Source organism: Nelumbo nucifera, chromosome 1 (genome assembly GCF_055504915.1).
Source record: "Nelumbo nucifera cultivar China Antique chromosome 1, China Antique-T2T, whole genome shotgun sequence".
Taxonomy (NCBI): domain Eukaryota; kingdom Viridiplantae; phylum Streptophyta; class Magnoliopsida; order Proteales; family Nelumbonaceae; genus Nelumbo; species Nelumbo nucifera.
Window position 1 is genome coordinate 212577349 of NC_142649.1, and position 24719 is coordinate 212602067.

Sequence of the window (24719 nt, forward strand, 5' to 3'; positions counted from 1 at the left end):
AAAAATTACTTTCAAATTATATAAACTATATAAATTGAAAAACAAAATCAGAAAATAAAAATTGTAGAAAAAACACTAAAAATTATAGAAAACACAGAAATTGTAAATAAATAACAAAAATACAGGAAAATTTATAGATTGTAGAAATTAGAAAATTTTTAAAAAACATTGGAAATTTTAACAAAACAGTAAAAATGCAAAAAAAGAAAAAGAAAATTGAAAACTGAAAAGGCCATTTTTTTTCTCTACTTCACCATTCAAGGGTAATTTGGTTATGAAAATTGTTATTTATGCTGACATGGACACCTCTATTAAGAAGCACTAACGGAAGGTGAGTTTTGAAAATAAAAACTTACCAACATGGTGAGCTTTTAGACATTTTGAAAAGTTGTGGTGAGTTTAAGAGAAATGTTGAAAACTCATGGTGAGTTTTAGACAAATTACCTTTATTTATTATATTATCATTTATGGGAGATGTTCCCAATGCACCACTGTATTTATGCTAGTAGCTAGCAATGCATGGTGGGCAGGCTGTCTAAAAACAGCCTTACAAACGATCAACATGTTTTTCCATCTAAGAGGAGAATATCTCATTTCCACCGATATATGCTTCTTTCTAATGTTTTAAAAAATGACTCTAAACTGTAATCGTTCTGGCCATCGATTTTTGAGTCATGGTTTGACCGTTCGGTCTAAACGGACGGCCTACCCATTCTGATATAAAAAATAAAAATAATAATTAAAATAAAAAATGGCTAAAAACTATTGAACAAGTCAACAGTTTGACTGCCCTGATCAATAAATCGTTGACTAATTCAATGGTTTTTGACTAGGGACCAAGTTTGAGGTAAAATAGAATCAGTTGCCTAGATGATTCTCGGGCGGAATGGTCCGATCATCTGGGTCAACAACGGTTCAAAAACCATACTTTTTTCCCACCAAATAAAATAAAAATTAAGGGTATGACAAAATCAAAGCATTTTTTATTGGTAGAAAAAAAAAATCAAAGCCTTTTATTATTGCCATGGCCCCACCTTGAATTAGATGAGATGACGCTTGTGGGTCCACATCATTATCAAGTTTTAGCTCTGCCGTAATAGCAAAATTGAAGTAAATTACAATTGATTAGCCATGTGTAAATAATGGTCAATTTGATTCAGTTGGTATCGTAATTCCTCATAATCAGAATCAGAATGATCTATTTCTCTCACTTGTTTGGTTTACGTTTAGCAGTGCATCACTACATAGTCTACATTGTCACATATACCACTCATGGGCCATGGCAACTGGATGATTATATACTGGACCAATCAAGATATATCACGTCAGCCTGATACATGGACCCCACGTGTAAGGAACTGATAGTCTGATATGGTCAATCTGGATTGGCTCGGCTTACAGTAGATGATATGAACTCTCACAAATTTCAACCAGAACCCTTGCTATTAGTTGCCAGTTGCTACTGCCTACTAGTCTACAACTACGGTTATGGTGTTGCGTTGCTGGTTATAGTAAAAAACTACAATACCAATAACAGCAGCGGGCAGCCAAATAGCCAGGCCAATTGCGAACACGACTTCAGTGAGAGAGAGAGCAGGGTTATTTGATCGTCCCTCCATGACTCCATCACATCTCTATTTGGTAAATTGACTCCATAACGAACGGAGGGCGGGGCGGCCGCCGGCCGATTGGGTGGTGGCTCCACGGCGGAGGGCGCAACAGTTCCCTGATGATATTGTGTGGTAACCGGTGGAAATCAGACAGAAAGGAAAGCCAAGGTATGAAAAATATGAGTATGAAAGCTATGGGTAATATGGTAGCATCCACAGTATTTGAACTATTCTTAGAAAGCCATATGACCGAATTACCCTTATAATGCGGATATATTTCAATTTGACCGGAACCTTGATTTCAATGCACAATTTTTTTATTTTTATTTTTGGTAAGCAATGCACAAAGTCAGTTACAGTTTTTATCCTCCTTCTTTCTATTAATTTGCAGCGAACTCGTTAATCAGAAAAGAGCAGTTTACGCGCTCGAAATTCCATTCGACTCAAAACGCACAAGTCCCATCTCCCCAACTAGACGAACAAGGGGAAGAGGCCGCGGGGTCGCGGGAGAGCGAGGGAGGAGAACGAAAGAAAAGGAAACCCTACTTTTCTGATGAACCACTCTGAAGACTTTTTCTTATTCATTCTTGTTCGCCTTTTCTAGGGTTTCATGTTCTGCGAGGTTTTGATGTCTTATAAATGGAGAGAACCTTTCTGTCTGAAGGCGATTTCTCTTCTGTGTCGTTCTATTTAGTAGCGGGATTCACTGCATTCTGTTGCTTGTTCGCTTTGTGGGCTGTTCGGCCATCGACGTCGAGTATTCTCCGGAAGGTAAGTTCGAAAAAATCCGAAGGTGGCGGCGGCGGCGGCGCCCGGAGTTCGTCGAAGAAGAAGGCCTGTGGCTGCACTTGTTCCTGTGGTGGTGGCGGCGGGGTTCCCAATTCATCTCCCGCGTCTGCTCCTTACGCCAACGGCAGTGCAGGGGAGATGCACGAGAGAGCGCCTGTGGTGGCCGAGCGGCAGACGGGGGCTTCAATGATGGAGCAGTTGGTTCCCGAGATTACCACGCACGCTTTGAGCTACTTGGATTATCCGAGCTTGTGCCGGCTTTCAATGACAAATTCATTGATGCGGAAGGCTGCAAATGATGATAGTGCATGGAAGGCGCTCTATCACAAGGTGCGACCAATACTTGCTTTCTTAGTCAACTTTTGTTTTTTCTTTAACATTAGAATAAACTTGCTTCCCCTGGTTGGATCGTTATATAATTGTTGATGTGGTTTCAGTTATTACGAGAATTGTAATTTTTAACACTTAAAAAAGCATTTACAGGTTTTTAAGATAAGGTTTTAAGCAACTTGTTTCCTACTTCAATGGTGCTTTCCCCTTACAAAATCTCCAAAAAATATCCTTGCTCTTTCTGTTTGGGATTCGACACTCTTTAAGAGCAGTGACTAAACTGATGGACCAATTTCATGGTGGGTTCGTCTTAGACTTTGGTACCTTGAGTTCGTGATTTGTTCAACTGACATGCTAATCGTTTTCTTTAGTTTTTTAATTCCCATTATCTTTGTAGCCTGGCATATCTGAAAGGTTTAGACCAATTCTATTAATTCCATCAAATTGTTTATCCAGTTATAAAAATATATTGGTATTTACATTGGCATTCTGGAGATCTTGGTTTGCAGAATACTCTTCAATCAAACCAAGTAACAATTGGCTTTTCTATGTCAATAGTTGCCTGAACACCCTAGTTACTATGCTGCTTACCCTTTTTTAGAGGTTTTGGCTCAGGAAATATTCCTACTTTCTGTTACTCAGTTTCATAATAAAAGAAAATCTGTATTTTTTGGGAATCCTATCTCTCTCCTCCACCCAGAAAAGCCTAATGCCATTAATTTGTTCGAACATGGATAAGAGAATTAATTTATTTGGTAATCAGACATTTATCTCAAAGATATCAATCAGTGATTTAAAAGGTGCGCCTCAGGTGCGCCTAGGCGCACAGGCGAGGCGCGTTTCAGGGTATGCGCCTTGCCTAGGTCCTAGGCGCAGCCCTTTCAAAAGGTGCACGCCCAGTGCGCCTAGGCGTGCGCCTGATGCGCCTTGCGCCTCAGCCCAGGCGTGCACCTTTAGAAAATTTGGCGCTTTTTTGCTTTTTTTGAACATAACGGCTGAGCCAGGACTGAGGCGCCAAATTTCCTCGCCTAGGTCCTAGGCGCAGCCCTAATTTGGTAATGTTGTTCATTCATTCATCCTAATAAAATATCTTCTTAAAAAGCAAATAAAACTATAAAATCATTATTTTTTGTGTGAAAACTAAGAATTTAAGACCTAACGTGGACTTGTTTGGGCTTGCCTCGAGGGGCGTGTCACAAAGCCGGCTCGTAGAATCAGAAATGTAATATGTTTTACATTACATTAGCTATGTGAAGTACTGCAATTGAGTGAAAAAAGAAATTAGAGGTTTTACATGCTTGAAAATGTTTTATATGTTTGATTTTATTTTTAAATTCTCATTTGAATATGCTTTACATCTTACGTTTATGTATTTTAATTTTAGATAATAGGTTTTTTAAAACATTTTTTTAAATTTTACTTTATATTTTTTATTAATATTATGTTTTATATTTTTTTTTGAATTATTTTTGATTTTTTAGCATTTTTTTAAATTTTTGGGCCTTGCATCATAAAGGCGCGCGCCTTGCCTTGCGCCTTGCACCTCAGGCGCAAATTGACCCCTGTGCCTTTTTTGCACCTTGCGCTTTAAAAACATTGATATCAATATAAAATATTCTAGTTTCTTTGGCTATTGGAGAAGGAGACTCTCTTAGGGCTGAGATCCTTGCAGCTCTGGAAGGAATCCAAAGAGTAAAGGAACTAAATATCAGACGTTTGGTCCTGGAAGGTGACTCGAAGGTGGTGATTAGTTGAGATAAAATACAGCTAGGTGAAGAGGACTGTTAACTAATTTGCAGATGGGTTGGCTAAGCAAGGGGTGAATAGAGAGTCGATCTTTTGGGCTAATTTTTAACTTTTTTTCCATTGTATTCTGTTGATGGGGAGTTAAGACATTTTACCTCCCCCTATTGTATCTAAGGTTTTGCAAATCTTCACATCATTAATAAAGTTTTTTGTTACTGATCAAAAGAAAAATATTCTGGTCTCTTTATCTTCAATTAAAGGCATGAGTACTGCAATCATGACGAACATAATGAATGGGAAACAAATCCCAGGAGTGGGACTTCAAACCTATATGTGGGTGTATGTATGATACATATTGATGTGATCTGGTTGAGAAGATTCATTGAATAATAAATTTCAATATTTCCTAATGATGGATGGTTTTAGATGATTGTAAGTTTTGGGAGTGCTTATGAGGAACCCTCACCTTTACACAAGACGAGAGTGTTGCTACCAAATAGTTTTGATTGAATTAGGACACATTTTGGGAACACTTGGACTAGGACTTTGGTAGAGGAATTCTAGTTGGGGAAGGATTTCTATGCTAGCTCTTGGATAAAACTGTTGTGAGTATGGAAATAATCATAACTGAACTGGGAATTTTGGTGTGGAATCTTAGTTGCATTAGGATTTCATTATTTCGCCCTTAAATGAATTCAGGGTAAGTATAGTATTATTTCACCTTCAAATGAATTCAGGGTAAGTATAGGAGTCCTAATTGAACTGGAATTCTCAGTAAAACTTTGTTGGGCTTTTCTCAAAGTGTTCTGATCTTCTTGGGACTCTTACTACACTTAGTTGGACATTTTTGTAGTGTTTGTTTTAAAAGAATTTTAAAGCTTATTACATTATATAATAAATAACGTACTATGATAGATTCACCATCTCCAACTTGGTTCATAAGAAGACTCAGTTTTCAGAAGATCAGTTCAGTTCAGAGGCAGAGATTTCTTAATTGTTGGTTTCAGGTGAAAGTTTCAAGAGGAAGAAAGGGAATGATTTTCAAAAATCATCTTTTGAGAAATGGAGCGAGAATGGCAGCAAGGAAGAAAGAAACTTGGGAATGGGTGGTTGCTAGGTTCTCTCAAGAAGGGATACTGAGGCCCTTGGTTGATGGTAAGGCTCCAATCTAGTTATTGGCTGGAGTAATTTCTTCAGTTAACAAGTGCAAGCTCTCAGATAAGAACTTGTTGGAATTGGTTTTGGATTCTCTGCTTCATCAACACTTAATCGGAATGTAAATATGAGCGAAGAGCACCAAATAAGACCGGTTGAAGAGGAAGGGGATTTGAACATAGTGGTTGCTTGTGTTTCTGAACGAGAGGCAGGTGATGTTAATGCTTATTTAGAAGAAAATAGAACATCTTTACAAAGAAAATGCAACATTTTAGAGGATGAGGTTTTAAAGGAGGGGGAGGAGTCCAGAAATATTAAGAATGTCAATGAGGGTGAGGTTTCTTCTGACTTAGGAAGTTTTGTTGAAGTTGTTATAACTTGTAAGGAAATTGGGCATATGGACTTGGGCAGAAGGAGGTTTGAAGCTAACAAGGAGAAACTGGTGAAAGAGATTAAATTTAAGAGTAAATGTGGATCATGTTAAGGGGAAGATGGTGGAGTCTTCAAATGAGAAGGATCAAGATAGTTTGGGAACGGGAGGTGCTGATTCTCTTGGTTTACCTCTAGTGGTTTCAGTGCCAGATTGTAAAAAATGAAGTCTTGGAGAAGGTTGAGAATGAAAATGAAGAGAAGGATGGTAAAGATCAAGAGGATGGGGATGAGGTGGTTTTAGATCAAGTATGAAAGACAGAGGAGAGAGTTGATCTAGAAAAAAATTGTTGAAACAGATGTCCAAGTAAGCAAATCATCAGGGCTTCTCATTTTGTGAGGGGAAGAATTTGCTTGAAAAAAGTTCATGGAATGGAAAAGAGATATCCTAGGAATATTGGTTAATCCAGGGCATAGTTATTTCCTTGTTTTCTGGGTGTAGTGAATCGGGTCTTTAAGGCAAAGTGATTTTTTGGGTGACTTTGAGGGACTTGTAGGGTGATACCCAATTTGATTATGGCACTGTTGTGTATAGTTGTTGTAACTATGAGATGGTGGTTGAAGATTTTTCAATCTAGTTCTCTCGTTGGAATATGGACATCTACAAGAACAAGGTATAAAATGGTTTAAAAAATAAAAATAACAAAAAATAACCTCATGAAGGTTTTGGGATTAAAACATTGCTTCTATGGAGTTTTTAGAACACTGCCTCTAATCCATCTAATCGAGATGGTTAGGTTATTGATTAGAAATCTAGCCTCTATGGATCTTCGTTCTTCTCAACCACCATATCATCACCTGTGAGTCCCCTTGCAATTTAAATCTTGTGGGATTCAAAGTGGATCATAGTCACTATCCTCAAAGGAAGGTTAGCAATTCTGCCCTTACTAAGTTCTCATCTCTTGTTAAAATAAACTAGGATAGCTTCTCCATTATGGTTTTTAATTGCACTTCTAGTTCTCTTATCCCTGATGTTCAGGTGTTTCAAATACTGTTGTCATTGGTATATTTAAGAGAGCCTTGAGGGAAGAAGTAATCCAAACCATAGGAGTCAGATCCTTTCTTGAAGCAAACAAGTTTTAATTTCTGATTATGTCATAGTGGTGAAAACTTGGAACCAGTCTCTTGCTTTGGCGGTTTATTCCAACTGGGCTTCTATGCTATATCAAGTTCTGTCATCGCACCCTTGTCTAACCCAATCTTCCATCTTTATTTTTTTCTCATAATAACATTTCAATTTATTCGTTTAGGGAAAAAATGGTGAATACACAAAGTGATTATGCCAAGCACCCCAAGGTTGTCAAGGGACCATGGAGAAGCAAGGTGATAGGGGAATGCTTCACCTAGGTGCCTGCCAGGGTAATGGATTTAAAAAAAAAACCTAAATCCTAGGGTAATTCCAAAAGTTTCATAGCAACCAGCAATCAACAAGTCTTGATTGTTTTTTGGGATCTGAAGTAAAGTAAGGATTTGGTTGGTGTTCCTCTCTCTCTCTCTCTCTCTCTCTCTCTCTGTCTTCTTAGGAAGATTGGTTGGGTTTTGACTTGTAATAGTTTTTGTTTGGTTTGCTCTGTTTCCTCAGGGTCGGTGATTGCTAATCACCTCTTGTACCTTGTTCTATTTCTTGAATAAATTTTATTTTTGTTTTTCAAAAAAAGGAAATCAGCCTATACATGAGAAGAAAAAGAAGGCATCATTCTTAGAAATTATGGGGGCTGAACCTCTGTTATTGTTCTTAGAAAGAACAAAGGGGTGGTTGCCTCTTTTGTATTGATTGGTTAAAATATTCAAGGTCATCATTGCTTATTGGTTCAGGTTTTGAAGTTTTCAAGGGTTCAACACAGTGACCACCGACCTGTCTGTTGATCAAATCCTAACAAATAAGAACATAATAGAAATTATAAAAAACCTAGTATATGAAATATGAAAATACAATAAACTCACAAAAAGAATTATTTAGGGTAATATTGTGTAATGTATTATGATCACACAACAAAAAAAATATTATATGGTGTGCCTTGTATAAAACCAACTAGGTGCTTGGGTAAGCCTTCCATGGGTTCCTTGTCACCTAGGTTTCACCTTGACAACTATGTTATACCATATCGGCAAGCTTCCTCTTTACATTAACACTTGCAAGTGTGACATCCCATCTCCTTCATTTATATTTTTGCCAATATGGCTGGTTTCTTTCAACTCCTTGTCTAGCCATTGGATTTTCTATACTATTTGCTGATTGCTTCACTCACTTGGATCTCTGCTGCTCTTAACTCCTTTACAAGGCTTCTTACCTCTTTCAGTATGAATCTATACTGCATGCGCCCAAATCACTGTTATTACGCTGCTCTATTATAGCTCCGGAGTTCCCTTCCACTATTATGTTTTTGTACTTCAGTTTTCCCAAACTCAAGGCCTGAAGTACTGCCAACAGTTCTGCTCAGACTCCATACCCTATACATCCTGGATAGAGTCCCATTATGTTGCCCAAATTTCTAAATACTCCATCAGTCCGTGATCTTCTCAGTTTCCCTTGCTGCCCAATCTTCCATGTTGCCTATTAGGACTGGGGAAAACCCCATCAATGAGGCAAATCAATGGAATGATCTGGTTTCCTATCCCCAAAGTTCCAAGAAATTTCAATAGAAGATCTAAGTTAGGAAGATATGCAAAGATTTTGTAGGGTTGACAAAGTATATGGTTTAGTCTCAGTGTTTATAGCCCCTAAGTAGGTTATTAAAAGAATTGGGAGTGTGGAATTATTAAGGATCTTTGGGAGCCAGGAGACAGCAAAAAGGATTATCTTTTAAACTGGAAGGTTGATGGAAGCTCAGAGTTTGGTAGAGTTAAAAGCAAAAGCTTGGCCCTCTTATATAAATTGCTGTGGAGGTTCTTATCTGAAGACAATTCACTTCGTATTTAGTCAACAGAAGCAAATATGGACTGCATAACATCTGGGACTCTAAACCTACTAGAAAAGTAACACATGAGTACCCTTGGAAAGTTGTTTAGTTGATTTATTTATTTTTTCTTGAGATACATCAGGTATGGCATTGTGTTCTGGTCAAAAGGTTAGATTTTGGGAGGATATTTGGGTGGTTGATATTCTTTTTTTCATATTTGACTTTTATTTCATGTCTTCCCCAAAGGGGAAAAACCCATTGTGGACTTCATCATCACTCTTTATGATATGTTATTCATAAAAAAATACTCTTTCTATTTCAGGTAATTCTTGGGATTTGGGCCTTAGAAAGATTGAGAGGTTTTGAATGTGAGGATACGATCCATATTCTTGAAACCCTAGAACATGTTTTCTTAACTCTTATGGGTATGGATAAAAGAATTTTGATTTGTCATCCCTTGGGTTTGTTTTCCTATTCTTTGTTCTTTAAAGCCCTCAATGAATCTCCCTTGGATACCCTTCTTTTCTAGACAGGGCTTTTTGGGTTGGTCCATCCCTTCCTAAACTCAAAGCTTTTTGCTGGGAACATCCTTGAAAGATAATCAGTGCAGGTGAGATGCCCCAGCATAGATGGATATATCTCCTAATGTCAGAATATATTATCCCTTGTTCAGAAGATACTTTAAAGTTGTATTGGTACACTTTGCTGGTTCTTGGTGTGTTTTCACTCTATTAATGTCAGAATATATTATCTTAACCAATTTCACTATTCCCTTAAAGTATTTCTTTCCACTTTCCAGTCTTTCCAGCAAGCTATGCTACCTTTATATTCTACAAGTCTTCTTAACAATTTTAGCAATAAAAAACAAAAAGGATTCTTGAAATTACCTTTTTATTGTATAAGGATTCTTAACAAATAACAATATTGCTGCTTGTTACTTTGAAGAAGGAAAGCATAAAATTATTGGGTTCTGTATAAATATATCCAGAGCTGCATCTCTTTGTACATTTTGATGGGTGTCCCCTTCAGTGAAACAACAATACTGATTGGAAAAATATATAAAAAGAAAGGAAAGGAAATAACAGGTCCACAATCTTTATATTAGGGACGAGCATGTGCTGCTGTAGTATTGCTTGTGATCATAATGATAATTATTGGTACTGATAACATATACGTGCTTATATTACATGGTTGATGGTAATACTCAACATGTAAATCCTGTTTTTTTTGGAAAGATGAAAAATATTTCATTAATAAAACAAAGAGAGAAAGAGCTGTACAAAGGATGCTTTACTTAGTGATCCAAAGAAACATTACAATGCAAAGTTATCATCCCATAGAATATTTCCCCAATAATCAAGAAAATGTCTAAATTTGAAACCCCAGAATAGGCCATTAATGGAGGCCTATTTCACTAAAACTCTTTCCATCATTGCACATATCTTCTCGATTTGAAGGGACCGATTTTCAAGTGTTTGGCTGTTTCTCTCTTTCCAAATACACCAAGAAATCACATGTGGGATCATATTCCACAAAGCAACATGTAAACCCTGTTGATTGGGTATGTGTTCTTGGTGAAACATTTGTCTATTTTCTACCTTGAGACTTGAGGGTTTCCAACTGGGATTACCAATTAAAATTAGGCTTAAGAAGATAGGAACACCATTTAGAGATGTTGGTGGGCTAAAAGTGGATTTTTTTCTTCTGTTGCCAGGTATTTCTGAAAAACTCCTTAACAAATTGCAGACAAGGTAAACTGGAAACAATCTAATTTGCATGATCATGATGTTAGGAGCATGTTTCAGTTTTTTCTTGTACTGCATAAGGTAGAAAAAGTTCATGTCCGCATAGCTTCTTCAAGTGTTATTGCTTAAAATTTATAACAATGCTTTTGGTTTCTTACATACATGCCAAAGGTGGTCATGTGGTCATGTGGTCATGTGGTCATGTTGGTGGCCCAAGTGCTGAGCATAGTTGAATGTTGTACTTGAGATTTGAATTGTTTATGGTGTTTCTGTTTTATGAACACAGAAAATGCTTATTAATTTTGTTTATAAGCACGCAAAACTCTGGATATGATTTGAGGGCCTGAGGATTCTGTCGAGTTCCATGAAAGTAAAGTGGTGCTTGCTAGCTTAAATGTGGGAAGTTATCTTTGTCAATGTATAACTTCATGGAGCAACTGAAAAAGTCATTGACTTTCATTTTTTTTCTGATTTTCAAATATTTCTAGTAATTTTCCTTGATCTAAAAATTTTGAAACAGCAAAATATGTAATTATTGCTGATGATTTGTCTAAATGAAACTGAAGCAGACAAAAAAAAAATTACAAGTCATATTGCAACTTCATTGTTCCTACTTTCTATTTAGAATTAGGATGCTGTAGATGTTTCTTCTTAATTATTCATTTCTTTTGGGAGTTGACAATCACACAATAATTTGGAGGAATTTGCAATGTCTTTTTTTATTGGCATATTAATTTAGGTGGAAGCCAGTATAGATTTGTTAAATAAATGTGGGTATTTAAAATTTGATCATTTACTTTTCTTTACCAATCTTTTTAGGACTTCACAATGGAGCAAGACAGTGTGACACCAATTAATGGATGGAAGGCATATTATGCAGCTACTAGAGCTGTTGTGAATGTCAATGCAGAGTTCTATAATATCATTAGAGAGAAGTCACTTCAAGCAATGAGTCGACTTTGGCTTCATGCAGACTATGTTAAGTGCATTCATGGCTCTGGAGAGCTCTTTACAGGGTATGTTACTGAGATCTATGGCTACTAGCACTGTGAAAGGCTTGTTTAACCTTTTGGTTATCTATATATATATCATTAATATAATAATTTTTTTTTTGGGAAAAAGGTAATATACTAATATATTGTAATGAATAGAAAATGTACATCCCCACACCTGCGCAGCAAGAAGCTGTGCAAAAAAACTCAATCCACCTTAATTAATGTATATATATATTGATAATATGGGAAAGGCAAAACAAAGAAAAACAAAGAGAAGCTAAGAAAGCTTAGGGAAACTAATGGCTAAAGCATCAGCAAATACAATATAAGATAGCTCTGGGTGGTCCAGACTGCTCGTAGTGAAACTTGCTTGATAACCTGATCTGCTAGCCAGTCCGCCACCTGGTTTCATTCCCTATGGACGTGCATGTACTTTACGAGAATCTTTCTGCATTCTTCCAAGATAATTTGACTTCTCCACATGGTTTCAGCAGTTCCGTTGAGACCTTCTATTGTTGTTTTTGAGTCTCCTATAATGACCTGCCTTCTAGGGTGCTGCTACTTTGTGGGCTTCTAGGCATGCCATCATTTCTGCTACTGTGATTGATGTTATTCCAATGATCCCTGCACTTATCTTTATTATTCTTCCCATCCAGTCCCTTGCAACTAGGCACATAACTGATCCTTGTTTCTTGAGGCATTTCTGGGGGGTGGACCATTTAACCCATACCATTTTCCTATGTTTTACTTGGCTTATTCCTGCCTCTCCTGGACTTCTGTAAATTCTCTTAGGTTTTGGAGGGCCTTGGTTATCATCTGGCTCAGGTTGTAGCTTTTATTATTAAAGATGCTCTCATTTCTGTTTTTCCAGATGGACCATAGAACAAAGGCAATTTTCTCCCAGCATAGAGTGATTTTTTTGTTAATTTTTTTCCTTCCTATTTCTATTCACCATTATAAGACATCATTCGTGCCCATTATTCCTGGGGTTGGGATTTGATCTTCCAGTAGGGGCCATACTTGTTTTGCCAGCTGGCAATCCAAGATGTGATTTTTGTTTTCAGTCTGACTGCATATGGAGCAATCTGCATCACATGGTAATCCTCTTCTGTTGAGTCTTTCTTTTGTGGGTAGTTTTCTTCTTAAAAGGATCCACATGAAAATCTTTAGCTTCGGGGGGCACTGCATTTTGTTTATTTTCCTGCTTAATTATGTTATTCTTTCATCCTCCTGATCTTCATTATTTAAGCTTGCATAAGCTGATTTTACCGAGAACTGTCCATTTGTACTACCTCCCCATAGTCTTTGATCTTCCTTCTCCTCTGAGTGTATCATAATTGCTTGGATTCTTTTCCCTATTTCCTCAGGGAGGAGAGAGTTTATTTTGGGCATGTCCCACCTCTTGTTTATGATTAACTCTTCCACTTCGCAATCCTCCTGACTTAGTGGGTTGTTACTATTTGGCTTGTATGCTTCCAAGGGGCTTGTTGTAGCCCAGTTGTCCTTCCAAAGTGTACACTTTTTCCCATTTCTTATTTTCCATGCTAATTATATATTTAATTATATAATATATTATGATATTAGTAGTTTCTATCTTTTTGAACTGATGAAGGTTGGAAAGATAACATCTTAAATGCTGAACATAGCTTCTCCCTGCATTGTTTAGTTTTTTGCATTTTATGGTTTACTCGTGTTACAGATTGAGGGCGCAGCTGGTAGGATGTGATTAAAGCTGTTAGTGGTTCAGGCTAAACCAGGCCCTGGATCATTAAGAAAACACCCAGACCCAGTTCCAACTTGGACCCTATGGGTTTTGTAAGTAATAAGACCCAGAGCTATCCCCTACTATTAATTGGGCTTATTGAGTCTGACCCAATAAAGCTCAAGTACGACTGTGACAGCCCTTTATCTGCTAATTCTCTTTTTCTCTCTTCTCAAAATATCTTATATATATCCCCCAGAAACAACAGTCATCTTATTATACATACATGTATTTACATATTTGGTTTGGGTCTTAATTGGGGTGGAACGGGTAGAACCAGTCCCTACCCTTATTATAGCAGGGACTCAAAATGAATACCCAGATTCTGTGTAATATGGTTTGATTATTTTGAACCCAACCCAGTAACAACTGTAAATATATGATTAGTTGAGTTGAGCTCTATTATGTTCACTGAAACTGAGCGTTATCCCAGCTATACGGGGTTGACTACATGTGTACTGTTTTACCATTCTGTTCTGTTTAGTGCAATATCCATTGTTAAATTATGAGCGCTGCAAGGCCCAAATTTGAACTGCATTTTAGAAAACCTGGACAAGTCTTCCTAATTCTTTTAAAATAGAACAACACCAGTTAGTTAGATCTAATCTAATCCTAATTTGATATACCAGAAAATTTATCTGGGGGGGCGGGGGGGAATGGACATGCCTGCCCAGTTGTGTGTGTGTGTGTGTGAGAGAGAGAGTAATGCTGCCTAGTTCTTTTGCAGATAGAAGGAAATTGCCCAGAATCCATTAATCCATTTCATGTTAAAAAAAAGTTTAGAGTCCCTTTTTAGAAAAGTTATTCTTGTCTTTATTATAATCTGTCCCTGCCTATGAAGATATTTGACATTTTTCACAAATTTTATGAAAGGAGGCCCTTATTTTCATATTTGTTATTCCTTAATTCTGAATCTACTCTTTCGAAGAAAACAAGTCATGAAAATTTGATGAAGATTTGAACCTCAAATATCTCTATGAGATGAATGTTGAAAATGCCACCTAATCATTCAAATCTTTGTTGTGGAGTCTATGAACTATACATCCTCTGGTTGAATCGTAGTGACTTGAATTAATTGATGCCATAGTTAGGCTTAACCAACCGACACAAAGAAACCCAGGCTGGTTCATGAATGGCCAAAACTGCCAGAACCTAGTTGACTTCGCTCTCACATGTTATCACGTAAAACTACTTTGAAGGTTCTTTATAAATTCTAGCCCTAATCAAGTGTATCTAGAAAGGTTTTTAAAAATAGAAAACCCTAATTGATGCCAATATTGGAATAAACCAACAACATGGAGATCTTGGCTGGTTCATGAGTGAGGGACAAAACTGCCTGAGCTATAAGGAGTGGGGTAGGAGGGTTGGTGTGCCCCTCCCCTAAAGCCCTCAAGTACGGAATTCAAATCAGAGTACTTCTTTCCACCCCCCTCAAAAAAGAATAAATAAATAAATAAAAGAAAAGAGTAGCATTTCCTTTGACTAGTTTGTTGATCAATATAATTGTTGTCTACAGGTATAATGCTGTTATAGAGAGCTGGCAGCTGGCATTCAGGTGGGGGCCGTGGGGCCAAGAGGTTTCCTTCCAGATTCGGGATGTCCGAGCTCGGGTATTGACTGATATGGCTTGGGTTACCATGAAAACCTATATTGGCATAGATAGAGGGCCTTTCCATGTGACCAATGTGTACGAGTTCCACAATGGGCGGTGGTACATGGTTCATCATCATAGCTCCGTGATACTCGATGGAGAGGTGGAGCACCAAAACATGTTTGGGTAAAAGAAAAAGGAGATGAACCAAAAGAAAGAAAATATAGTTTTCATTGTTATTGGGGCGATGAGCCGTTCAGATGTCCTCTGTTTTCGTTTTAATTCGAGTTTCTTCTCTTTATCTTCTCCAACCTATCGTTGGGTTTCGCTTTCTTGCCCCTCTTCCTTTTTAATGGTCAAGTCGTATACATATTTTTCTGTTTTCTTTTTCTTGGTAAAATTTATAGGGATGGAGTCCATCTTGATTGAGATGGATGTGAACGTACGTTCCATCTTAGCGGGAATGAGCGTCTTGCCCCACAATGGATGTAAAATAGGAGTTACACATTTATCTGTATTTTACATGCATCCTATATATAATTATAATCTCCACTCTCCAGATTGGTACGTGTATGGCTGGTCAATATAGGACATTTCCTTTGGGTGGTACTGGATTTTGTTCATCCTTGATAACCTGGTGATGGTGGTGAACCCTGAAAACGGTCTCCTATGGCCTTTTTTTGTAACTTACCATTTAGCAGGCTTTCAGATCTGGGTCCATTATTGGATGGTTTCACCTAAAAAGGCCCAGCCTAGGAAGAAAATGTCTATGTACAAACTATTTTAGCCCTTCTAACAACTTGCACCAGGTATTTGCTGGGAGGTGATTTGGGCGCATCAAAGTTTTTCACATGGGTCACTCTTGTTCATTTATTAAAACACCTTAGGCCCTGTTCACTTTTTGATAAGTTATTTATCCAGGTAAATGTAATTATCTGGGTAAGTTTTTCTTGAGAAACATTTATCCGGTCAAGTGCATTTATTCATATTCTTTTATTTCTCAGGTAAATAAGGCAATGATCATTTTAGCTATAGAAATTCATTATTAAAAGGGGTATTTTTGTCCCATTCAAGTGTTGGCAATTTTTCTCTTATGTGGGAAAGTTATTTACCCATTTAGGAGATGGGTATCACTTTCTTGGGTAAGTGATACCTAAGAAAATAAGCTTTCCCTGGTCCCCACATAAAGTTGAAAAAAGAACATGGGATTCTTGGTCAATGGGAACCAAAATCCCATTGACCAACCTTTTCCTCTCTCAAAATCCAAAAAAGAATGCCCCCTTAATGTCATGGATTTTAAAAGAAAATCCTACTCTATAGTTTGCAACCGATTTGTTTGAGCTTCCAGGGAAGTTAGAAACCATGGTTTTCACCTTACAAAAATTTTAATAAAAGAAAATAAAAATGAAAACATCATTCTTATAAGTTATACCCAGTAAAACATAGGCAATTTATTTGATCCTTCAATTTTCTTCTTTGTTCAAAGAAGGAAGACATGTTGTAGACAAAGAACCCAACACCATTATTATCTCTTCTTTGTTCTATTGAAACCAAATATTGTTTGGTAGATCTAGAAACCAAAGGTTTGTTTTGTTCATAGTCAGGATCGTAACTGGAATCACAATAAAAAATCCCTTGGAATCAGAATTGGAATCACCTATTTTGATGTCTATATGGTTTAGGCTAGAATGGCCATTACCCCATATGGGGGAATCCAATTCAGCCTAGAATAGAGAAATGGCATTCCTCAACTGTGAGGAAATTTGTAATATTAGTTTACAAATAAAAATGAAGTCCATTAAATGAACTTGATGAAGAGGAGGTAATTCATTGTTGTCTTCCTTTATTTATTAATGACTAAAATTTATTTATTACACTACCACCATTAATACTTTCAGATGGTGTGTCTATACAAGTTTATTTATTTTTTATTGTCTTGTTATTTTTCGTTATTCATATGAATTATACATTTGATATAATAGAGAATTAACTTCATCTTTTTAATCCAATATTAGATTGCATATTTTCATGATAAGAATCAAGTAAAATATCTACCCCAAGTTTTAATCCTAGGGTCTAAGATTGCAATTAAACAATATAAGGAGAAATATTTTTCAATATCATTAAATTTATTTTTCCATTATTTCAATAATATTTTTAGAATTTCAAACATTGCTATATCTTACATAACAATTACTAATTATATACAATTGATTAAATAATGTAAGCAATGTTGGGTACTAAACACTTGAAAATAAATTAGTTGCATCACAAAAATATTATATAACTTTTTTTATACAAATTATAGCATCCCAATCATCATTAGTTATAAAGTTATTGGGCATTCTATCATTATAAAACATGGTAGGAATTTTCCTATATGAGAAGCAATTCTTTAAAATAAAAAATGTGGAATTCCAGCTATGTTGAACTTCTAATATAAATCTTTTATATTTTTCCCATATTGTAATGACATAAAATTTTAAATTCTTGTTTTCTAACATCGAAAATTCTAAGCTTCATAATACAATTTCTAATTTTGCAATATATGGTGAAATAATATTTAAAATCAGTTTTAACTCAGATTTTAAAATATTTATAGTAGAATCATTGTTACTGGCATTATAAAAAATAATAGAAAAAATTTGTTTCCAATACCATAAATATGTGGAGTATTTAAAATACTTTTTGCAATTTCTAAGCCAATATGTGAGCATTCAAGTATTATATTTTGAAGTCCTAATATTTGAAGTAAGTGCAATTTTAGGGAAGTGGAAAATGATGGTGTTGATCTTCAAAGAATGTTAATTAAAAGAAAATAAAAATGAAAATGTAATTCTTAACCCTAGTAAAATACATGCAACTAATTTGTTCCAATAGTTTTCTTCTTTGTTCAAAGAAGGAAGATACATTATTGTAGACAAAGAACTCAAAAGCCATTGTTTTCTTTTCTTTGTTCTCTTGGAACCAAGCATTGTTTGATAGATTTAGAAACCAAATATTGTCTTTTCTAGAAGCTTGGTACGAAGCAAGGATTAAAGTATTGGTATCAAATATTGTATCGGACAACTTGGATTTAGATATGGGTATAGATATGCTTGGGAAACGCATGGATATAGACGAAAAATATGAAAATGCTTGGATACACTAAGGAAATGCACATAAATTCAATAATTATATTAATAACTTCAAGTTTAATGTTAAAATAACTATAAATAACGTATAAATACATAGGAATTGTATATTTTAATAGTATATCTAAAGAAAGATATTATTATTGATATAATAGGATGCATAAATATTATACAATTTTATTGATAATGCATCGATTTTTATTTTATAAAATCCAAGACACAAAGAATGCAACCATTATATTTGAATTATTATATTAATTATTTTTATTTTACTATTTTCAATTTTTAACACCAACAAAAAATCAACTAAAAATTAATTTGCAAATGTTCAATAAATAATACTTTCACTTTTGTAAACAATAAATATGTTTATATAAAATGTAAATGAAAATTTGAAGATGCATAGCATATGAAAATTCATAAATTTTAATTACTAAAATAATTATTCATTATTAATATTTTTATTTTTATGAATTTTTTAAAATATATATATATTTTTAAAATGTAGATTAGTGGATTTGATAGATTCAATTTATATTATATTTTCAATTTTTTTGTAAACAATATTTTATCTTTATAATAATAAATACACTGTTATTTAATGAAAATTAAAATATTAATTAATAATTTATAAAATAAATATTATAATTTATCAAATCTACATAAATTAAAAATCATTTATATATATATATATATATATGTGTGTGTGTGTGTGTGTGTGTGTGTGTGGATCTAATAATTATTTATTTTATTGGATTATAAAATAACAAATTTGAATATTATTCTTGTTAATTTGTACATGGAGTTATTGAATATACTATTTATTTAGATTAAATGTAAGAATTAAATTTAATAAAAGATGATTTGTTTTATTTATTATCACGAAATGGAAGGTGGATTGATGGTTAAGATCTTTGTGTTGTTGGATGTTATGCAACTCAAGTTTTAGGGGTCGAATCACATTAAAACCTTTTTTCTAGTGAAGCACTTTTATGTGCGATACGCGAGTTCGATGTCTCTGTATTGGTGCATATCGACCAATATTCTGTGATATGCACCAATACAATGGCATATTGGACCGATATAGTGTTAGTTGTGGCGTATCGTGTCAAATAGTGGAGAGTAAGGGTAGATGAGGCATGTTGAGGTGCACAAACCACATTATGTAGATTATGCTCAAAGACACACACCTCGTCCTCATTATTGTAGAAATAATGAGTTTATGTTATATAGAGTTTTTGTTGAGGTGCACAAACCACAAAGTCAGTTTTCCCTTTTTCATTTGCATCTTAAATAAATTTAATGTTATATAGAGTTTTTGTTAAATATGTGTATATTTTATTAGTTTTTATAGGTTGTATAATAATTACTACTCCTAGCAACCTAATATTAACGAATTATATTTTATAATTTTTATTGATTTTATAATATTTATTAATTTTTTAATTGTCTTTAAGCTTAGTAATATTAATAACTTGATAAATTAATCTTAACAATTTATTAATATTTTTTATAATATATATTATAAAAAATAATATATATATATATATATTATTAATAGTATAGATCATCTCACATGTTTAGGTGAGATACATGAAATCAAAACACAGGGTGTGGATTGAAATGTAACTATACCTTGTAAAATGCCTATGGGAGTGTAGTGTAGTTCAATCCACACAATTTTGTCCATAATGCAAAACAACTACCTTGTTAGAGTGTGGTGTATTATCATCCACATCACATGAACTCCCCCCCTCCCCCTCTATTAGATAAGCTTTTTTTGACATATGTGATATATCAAACACGAGGATTTTCACAACTCTCCTCTTTCCAACTTCATGTGGTGTATTCTCATCCACACCACATAAACACACCATACGATTTCTCATCTAGGTTACAGCCCCCCTATTAGATAAACTTTTTTGACATGTGATATATCAAACACAAGGATTTTCTTGTGAAAGAAACAACTCTCCTCTTTCCAATTTTGCTTATAAGAAATTTTGATTAGATGAATGCAATGGATTTTTAACGTGCTGTGGAACCAATGATAATGTCTCATATTGTGGGTCCAATGTATTTTATTATTGTTGTGGAGTGTTATCATTAATTTCACAACCTACTAAACAGATATTGGATGAATTGGGATTTACACTTCACAGTCACATCCACTATGAGAACATCTCCCATGAATAATAACATACAAGTATTGAAGATGTTGTGGCTACCACATGGTGTGAGGTCGGTGAATGTAAGGAGCAAATCTGGAATCTTAATGGGTTCAGCACTTCAGCTAACCCTTTATACATGTATTTACATTTGAATGGTTTAATAGACCGGAGTTACAGTCTATCTGAATAGTTTTCGGACAAATACGAAAAGAGAATGCTTTTAAACGAATCGGTTCCATGGTCTAGTGGTCGGGACATTGGACTCTGAATCCAGTAATCCGAGTTCAAATCTCGGTGGAACCTCATTTTATTTCGGCAAACTGCAATGAACTTTTATTCCAACAAATTTTTATGGGTTATGGCCATTGGCCATGCAAAATTCAGCAATCAGCAACCGAGTTCTATTTCTACTCAAAAATAAGAAAAAAGTTCTATTTCTACCAAAAAAGAAGTTTATTTTGAAAATTGGCAGCCATATAAATAAATCCTAGATTTAAAAAGTTGTTTTTATCCAAAATTTTCAGCCACACAACATCACAAACAGAGTTGAGAGAAGAGGTAAAGCAGGCCTGAATTACCTCCCTTATATCAGTCTTCGACAATGGCAACTCTTCTTATTCCAACCCCTCCATCTCTTTTTTCCCAATGCCGTTGGCGTAGCGGCAGTCGATGGTCACCTAACGCAACAATTTTCACAAGAGCGCCAACTAATGTCATCCTTCTGCGCCCTCCTTTAGCCTCTCTGGTTGAAGATTCTACTCCATCGGATGTAGTTCCTAGCAAAGATGGACTAGTCAATGAAGAGTCAGAAGAGCTTCCCATTAAGGAAATTCCAAACGGGTTGGTCTCCTATTTTCAATCAGCGAATTATTTATGTTGGTTTCTTAGTTCATTGCATTTCTTCCATATAAGGTGGAACATCTCGCGAAATCTCTGATTTATCATGACATTTCTTCTTGCGTAGATTATAATTTTTGCTTCTATGAACTTGAACTTGGTGTAAAATATTTCGGAACGAAAAAAGCTTCCTCCCCTTTTAAGGTGAGGCCACATTTCATTTCATGTAAAATATTTCGGAACGAAAAAAGCTTCTCCCCTTTTAAGGTGAGGCCGGAAAAAAAGAAACGGAGTTACTTGGCTATACATTTTCTTTCAATAGGTGGGATTATGACCTAAAATATTGGGGCAATCTCATGAATCGTTAGTCGCGTGAAGTTCTAGTTTATGATCTTGTTAGCACTAAATACTTTTGGTGTTGTAATTTGGTAACCAAGGGATCAAACAGTTAGAGGGTTTGGTCACGTCCATACTTTTCTTATCGGAATGTCTTTATCTTGACATGGATTTTGACAGGTTTGGGAAAGGAAAGTTGATTTATTTATTTATTTTTGTTTTCTCCAATTCAGGTTTTCATAGTACTAGTTAGTGAGGTCTGTGAACATTGATACCAGAGCCTAGGTTTCTAACCCTTCGTCACTGGGCTTTGGGCTTTTCTGTTCTTCTGGGCAAGAAGGTAGTGGTGAAAACCAATTCTGGAACATGATCTGTGGTGTCGAAACCCATAGTCTTCATCAATTAGCAGGTTGGGATCTTCTAATGAGTAGCGACCTTACAATTCCCGATGAGAGGTTTACTTTCCTAGTAAAAGGAAATAAAATTGTAATGTAGTTTTGGTTAGTAATCATAAATATCATTTCTTTATTGTGCTATGTGTGGACTTTTGTAAATGTGATGGGTCTAATTTGATGTCATATGCTTTATATCCACTTTCTTCTGGTTTGTTTTTAAAATTTCTGTATAGTGAATCAATAGGGAGAATGTTGATTTCTAATTACTGTAGAATCACACTTGTTTGTAGTGGATGTAAAACATGCGGGAGAGCAGAATTGGAGAAGGGCTGTAATGGTGAGGGAAGGATTCAAGGTGGGATAGCAACAGTCCCTGGCTTTGGTTGGTGGCCTATAAAGGCTTACAGACCATGCCCTGGGTTTGTAGCATCTGGTGGTAGGTACAGGCGACAGGGACAAAGCATGGATGAAGTTGCCTTTGGAAGAGGGGAGAGAGAAGCATCAATGTCAAGCATTGATGATGTTCCATCAAGGTATGTTAAACTATTTTTCTTAATTTTTATGGATAAGTTATATTACTTTTTTCTCTTACCTTGCTATGTTTTCTTTCTTTTACTGGAAGCAATTGTTGCTGAGTATCTGAACATTAGCAGAATGTCATTGATACAGAGTCAGATTGCCACTTGAATTGAATTTTGCATTCATTTATAGAATGCCAATTTGCATCATCCTTCTTGTATTGCAAAAATGTAGTATAGTATATATTTTGCATTATTTAGCTGGTCCAATGTGTTTGGAGGCTTCCTATTTCATTGGTATTAACATCGTCAAAATGGAGGAAAGAGAAATGATAGTTTTTGGTGTACAGATGATGACATGATGTAATTTTTGTTTTACGGAATTTGACAAATGAAGATTGGGTCATTTGACTTATCTTAGAAGAAGCCTTTTGATTTTCTTAAGATGTCCAGATGTAATTTGGCACTGGTTGTAGGGTTTGAAGTGTTGAACCTCTACCATGCCAATGGCCAGGGATAAAAAATTATAGCTAGTTTAATTTTTTTTTTTTTTTTCTTTTCTCAAGTATGTAAGCTCTCTCTGGGGTTCCAATTTACAACTTTAAAATGGTAATGGCATTAGAATCTGAGGATTTAATATACAATGGTAATGACATCCTTTTTGCAAAAATATACCCTAACCTTTTAGTTATTGTTGAAAGTGTTGTATATCTATACTTCTCTTTTCATAGATCATTTAAGATCTAAATTACTCTCATCTGATCAAGTTTAATATTTAAGTTTCTTTGTATGGTGCTTTTATGAGTACAATTCTGGATGCACTCTATGTTTTGTATAGATTTTTTAAATCTTCCATGATTAGCTATTGATCTAACTCATTTACACATGCAGCGAGAAAAAGCAAGGCCCAAGGAGATTCAAGAGATAAACCTATAGGGTGAATCATGTGTTTCATAATTTCTAATGAGAGGAGATTGAGATCATTGCTTAGTTTGAGGATTCTATATTTTGCAATGTGCGATTCTTGGGGTTTAACCCCACCTTAACGAGTGAACAGAAAAGAACAAGAAAAAAGACAGGAGAAAAGAAGAAAGTCAAATATATATATTTTTGCAGTCCTACAAAATTTGTCAAAAAGGCATGTATATGATTCATTTGGCTATTCTATCGTATTGTTTCCAAGATTATGGAAACCTTGATGCATTATTGTAATCATTTATTTCTTTTTATTCTCTCTCTCTCTCACACACACACATCCTGTGGAGTATGCAAATTATGTTCGGAACTTACAACAGTACTGGACATGAAATAGAGGTCCTACAAAACATGTTCAATCCCAGTTCCAACCGGTTACCAGGCAAGTTACGAAAAACCAAAGAACTTTGATAACACTCTGATTTCTGAGCTTGCTGAGTGCAGATCATATACTGTGTTGGAGCTGCACGTCACAGTAGATACCCCAAGCATCTTGGAGCCGTTACTGAAGCATTCAATGAAACAACCACCACCAGAGCTGATTTAACACAGTTACTGCAGATGCACGTAGATTGGTGAAAGACTTGATGTTATATACTTCATGTGCATACGATGAGATGATGCAAGATGCTAATTTTCTCTGATTTTTAAATCAGTATGCACACATCCTGGTAATTTTCATGAGAATTTAAGAACCCAATCCAATCCCATCTCCACATGGGGCTTTCTAGTGTCTTGGTGAATTTAATGAGGCCTGAACCAATATGACCCTATTACATATAGGGTTTGCATTTTTATTTTCAATTACAAGGGTTGGAACTGAGTTTACTTGTTCCAACCCATTTAATATCTGAACCAATTACTTCTCAACATGTTTTGGGGACACGTGACTACCCAGGCTCGATCCATTGATCCATTGACAGCTCTATCTTCATGGATCCATGACCAACGAGTGACCCTAAGTTTACTTCATCTTGTGAATCTTAGCTGAAGCGAATGCTCAGTTATCAAATGCTGACTCATGGGTCGTGGTCTATGAAATATGAATGTCACATTGTCACCTACTCATGAGTCATGACTCGTGAATTCTCCCACTGGCTTAATGGGGAAACTATTTTATTCCATGGTTCGCAAGGTTTGGACTTTACATTGTTACAACCATAAATACATATATACTTAATATTTAGTGAACAATAAGACGTTCAGTTCAGCTCCTAACAGTAGCATGCGGCCGACTTCATGTGGCAGCTGCCGAAATCTCCGCATCGCCATGGCTGATCTATTTATTGTATAAATAACTG

General features: G+C 35.4%; 2 protein-coding genes and 1 non-coding gene across 4 annotated transcripts; all 3 read left to right on the plus strand.

The window, feature by feature from the left end:
• Window positions 1-1531: 1531 nt before the first annotated feature.
• Window positions 1532-15619, plus strand: LOC104604782 (Nuclear transport factor 2 (NTF2) family protein). The gene is made up of 4 exons (XM_010269302.3): window positions 1532-1778; window positions 2002-2729; window positions 11524-11720; window positions 14978-15619. Exons 2-4 carry the CDS (start codon window positions 2250-2252, stop codon window positions 15240-15242), a joined length of 942 nt encoding a protein of 313 aa, XP_010267604.1. The 5' UTR covers window positions 1532-1778; window positions 2002-2249; the 3' UTR covers window positions 15243-15619.
• A 4969-nt stretch (window positions 15620-20588) lies between these two features.
• Window positions 20589-20660, plus strand: TRNAQ-CUG (transfer RNA glutamine (anticodon CUG)). Its single transcript has one exon. It is a non-coding gene; the product is annotated as a tRNA-Gln (tRNA).
• Window positions 20661-20826: 166 nt separating this feature from the next.
• Window positions 20827-24132, plus strand: LOC104604781 (uncharacterized). Of its 2 annotated transcripts, none has more exons than XM_010269299.3 (3): window positions 20827-21197; window positions 22216-22458; window positions 23863-24132. In XM_010269299.3, the coding sequence occupies exons 1-3, from the start codon at window positions 20959-20961 to the stop codon at window positions 23963-23965; spliced, it is 585 nt and encodes a 194-aa protein (XP_010267601.1). In that variant the 5' UTR covers window positions 20827-20958; the 3' UTR covers window positions 23966-24132. The 2 variants fall into 2 exon arrangements, with proteins under 2 accessions (XP_010267601.1, XP_010267602.1); XM_010269300.3 differs by lacking the exon at window positions 23863-24132 and adding an exon at window positions 23335-23672 and having other exon boundaries at window positions 20854-21197.
• The last annotated feature ends 587 nt before the right edge of the window (window positions 24133-24719 follow it).

What these genes read in the sequence shown, in the direction of transcription:
- LOC104604782 (XM_010269302.3), top strand. Translation starts at nt 2,250, where the DNA reads ATGGAGAGAACCTTTCTGTCTGAAGGCGATTTCTCTTCTGTGTCGTTC. An exon ending in GGAAGGCGCTCTATCACAAG is followed by an intron (nt 2,730 to 11,523) that starts GTGCGACCAATA and finishes CAATCTTTTTAG; the next exon opens with GACTTCACAATGGAGCAAGA. An exon ending in TCTGGAGAGCTCTTTACAGG is followed by an intron (nt 11,721 to 14,977) that starts GTATGTTACTGA and finishes TGTTGTCTACAG; the next exon opens with GTATAATGCTGTTATAGAGA.
- LOC104604781 (XM_010269299.3), top strand. Translation starts at nt 20,959, where the DNA reads ATGGCAACTCTTCTTATTCCAACCCCTCCATCTCTTTTTTCCCAATGC. An exon ending in ATTAAGGAAATTCCAAACGG is followed by an intron (nt 21,198 to 22,215) that starts GTTGGTCTCCTA and finishes ACTTGTTTGTAG; the next exon opens with TGGATGTAAAACATGCGGGA. An exon ending in ATTGATGATGTTCCATCAAG is followed by an intron (nt 22,459 to 23,862) that starts GTATGTTAAACT and finishes TGCTGAGTGCAG; the next exon opens with ATCATATACTGTGTTGGAGC.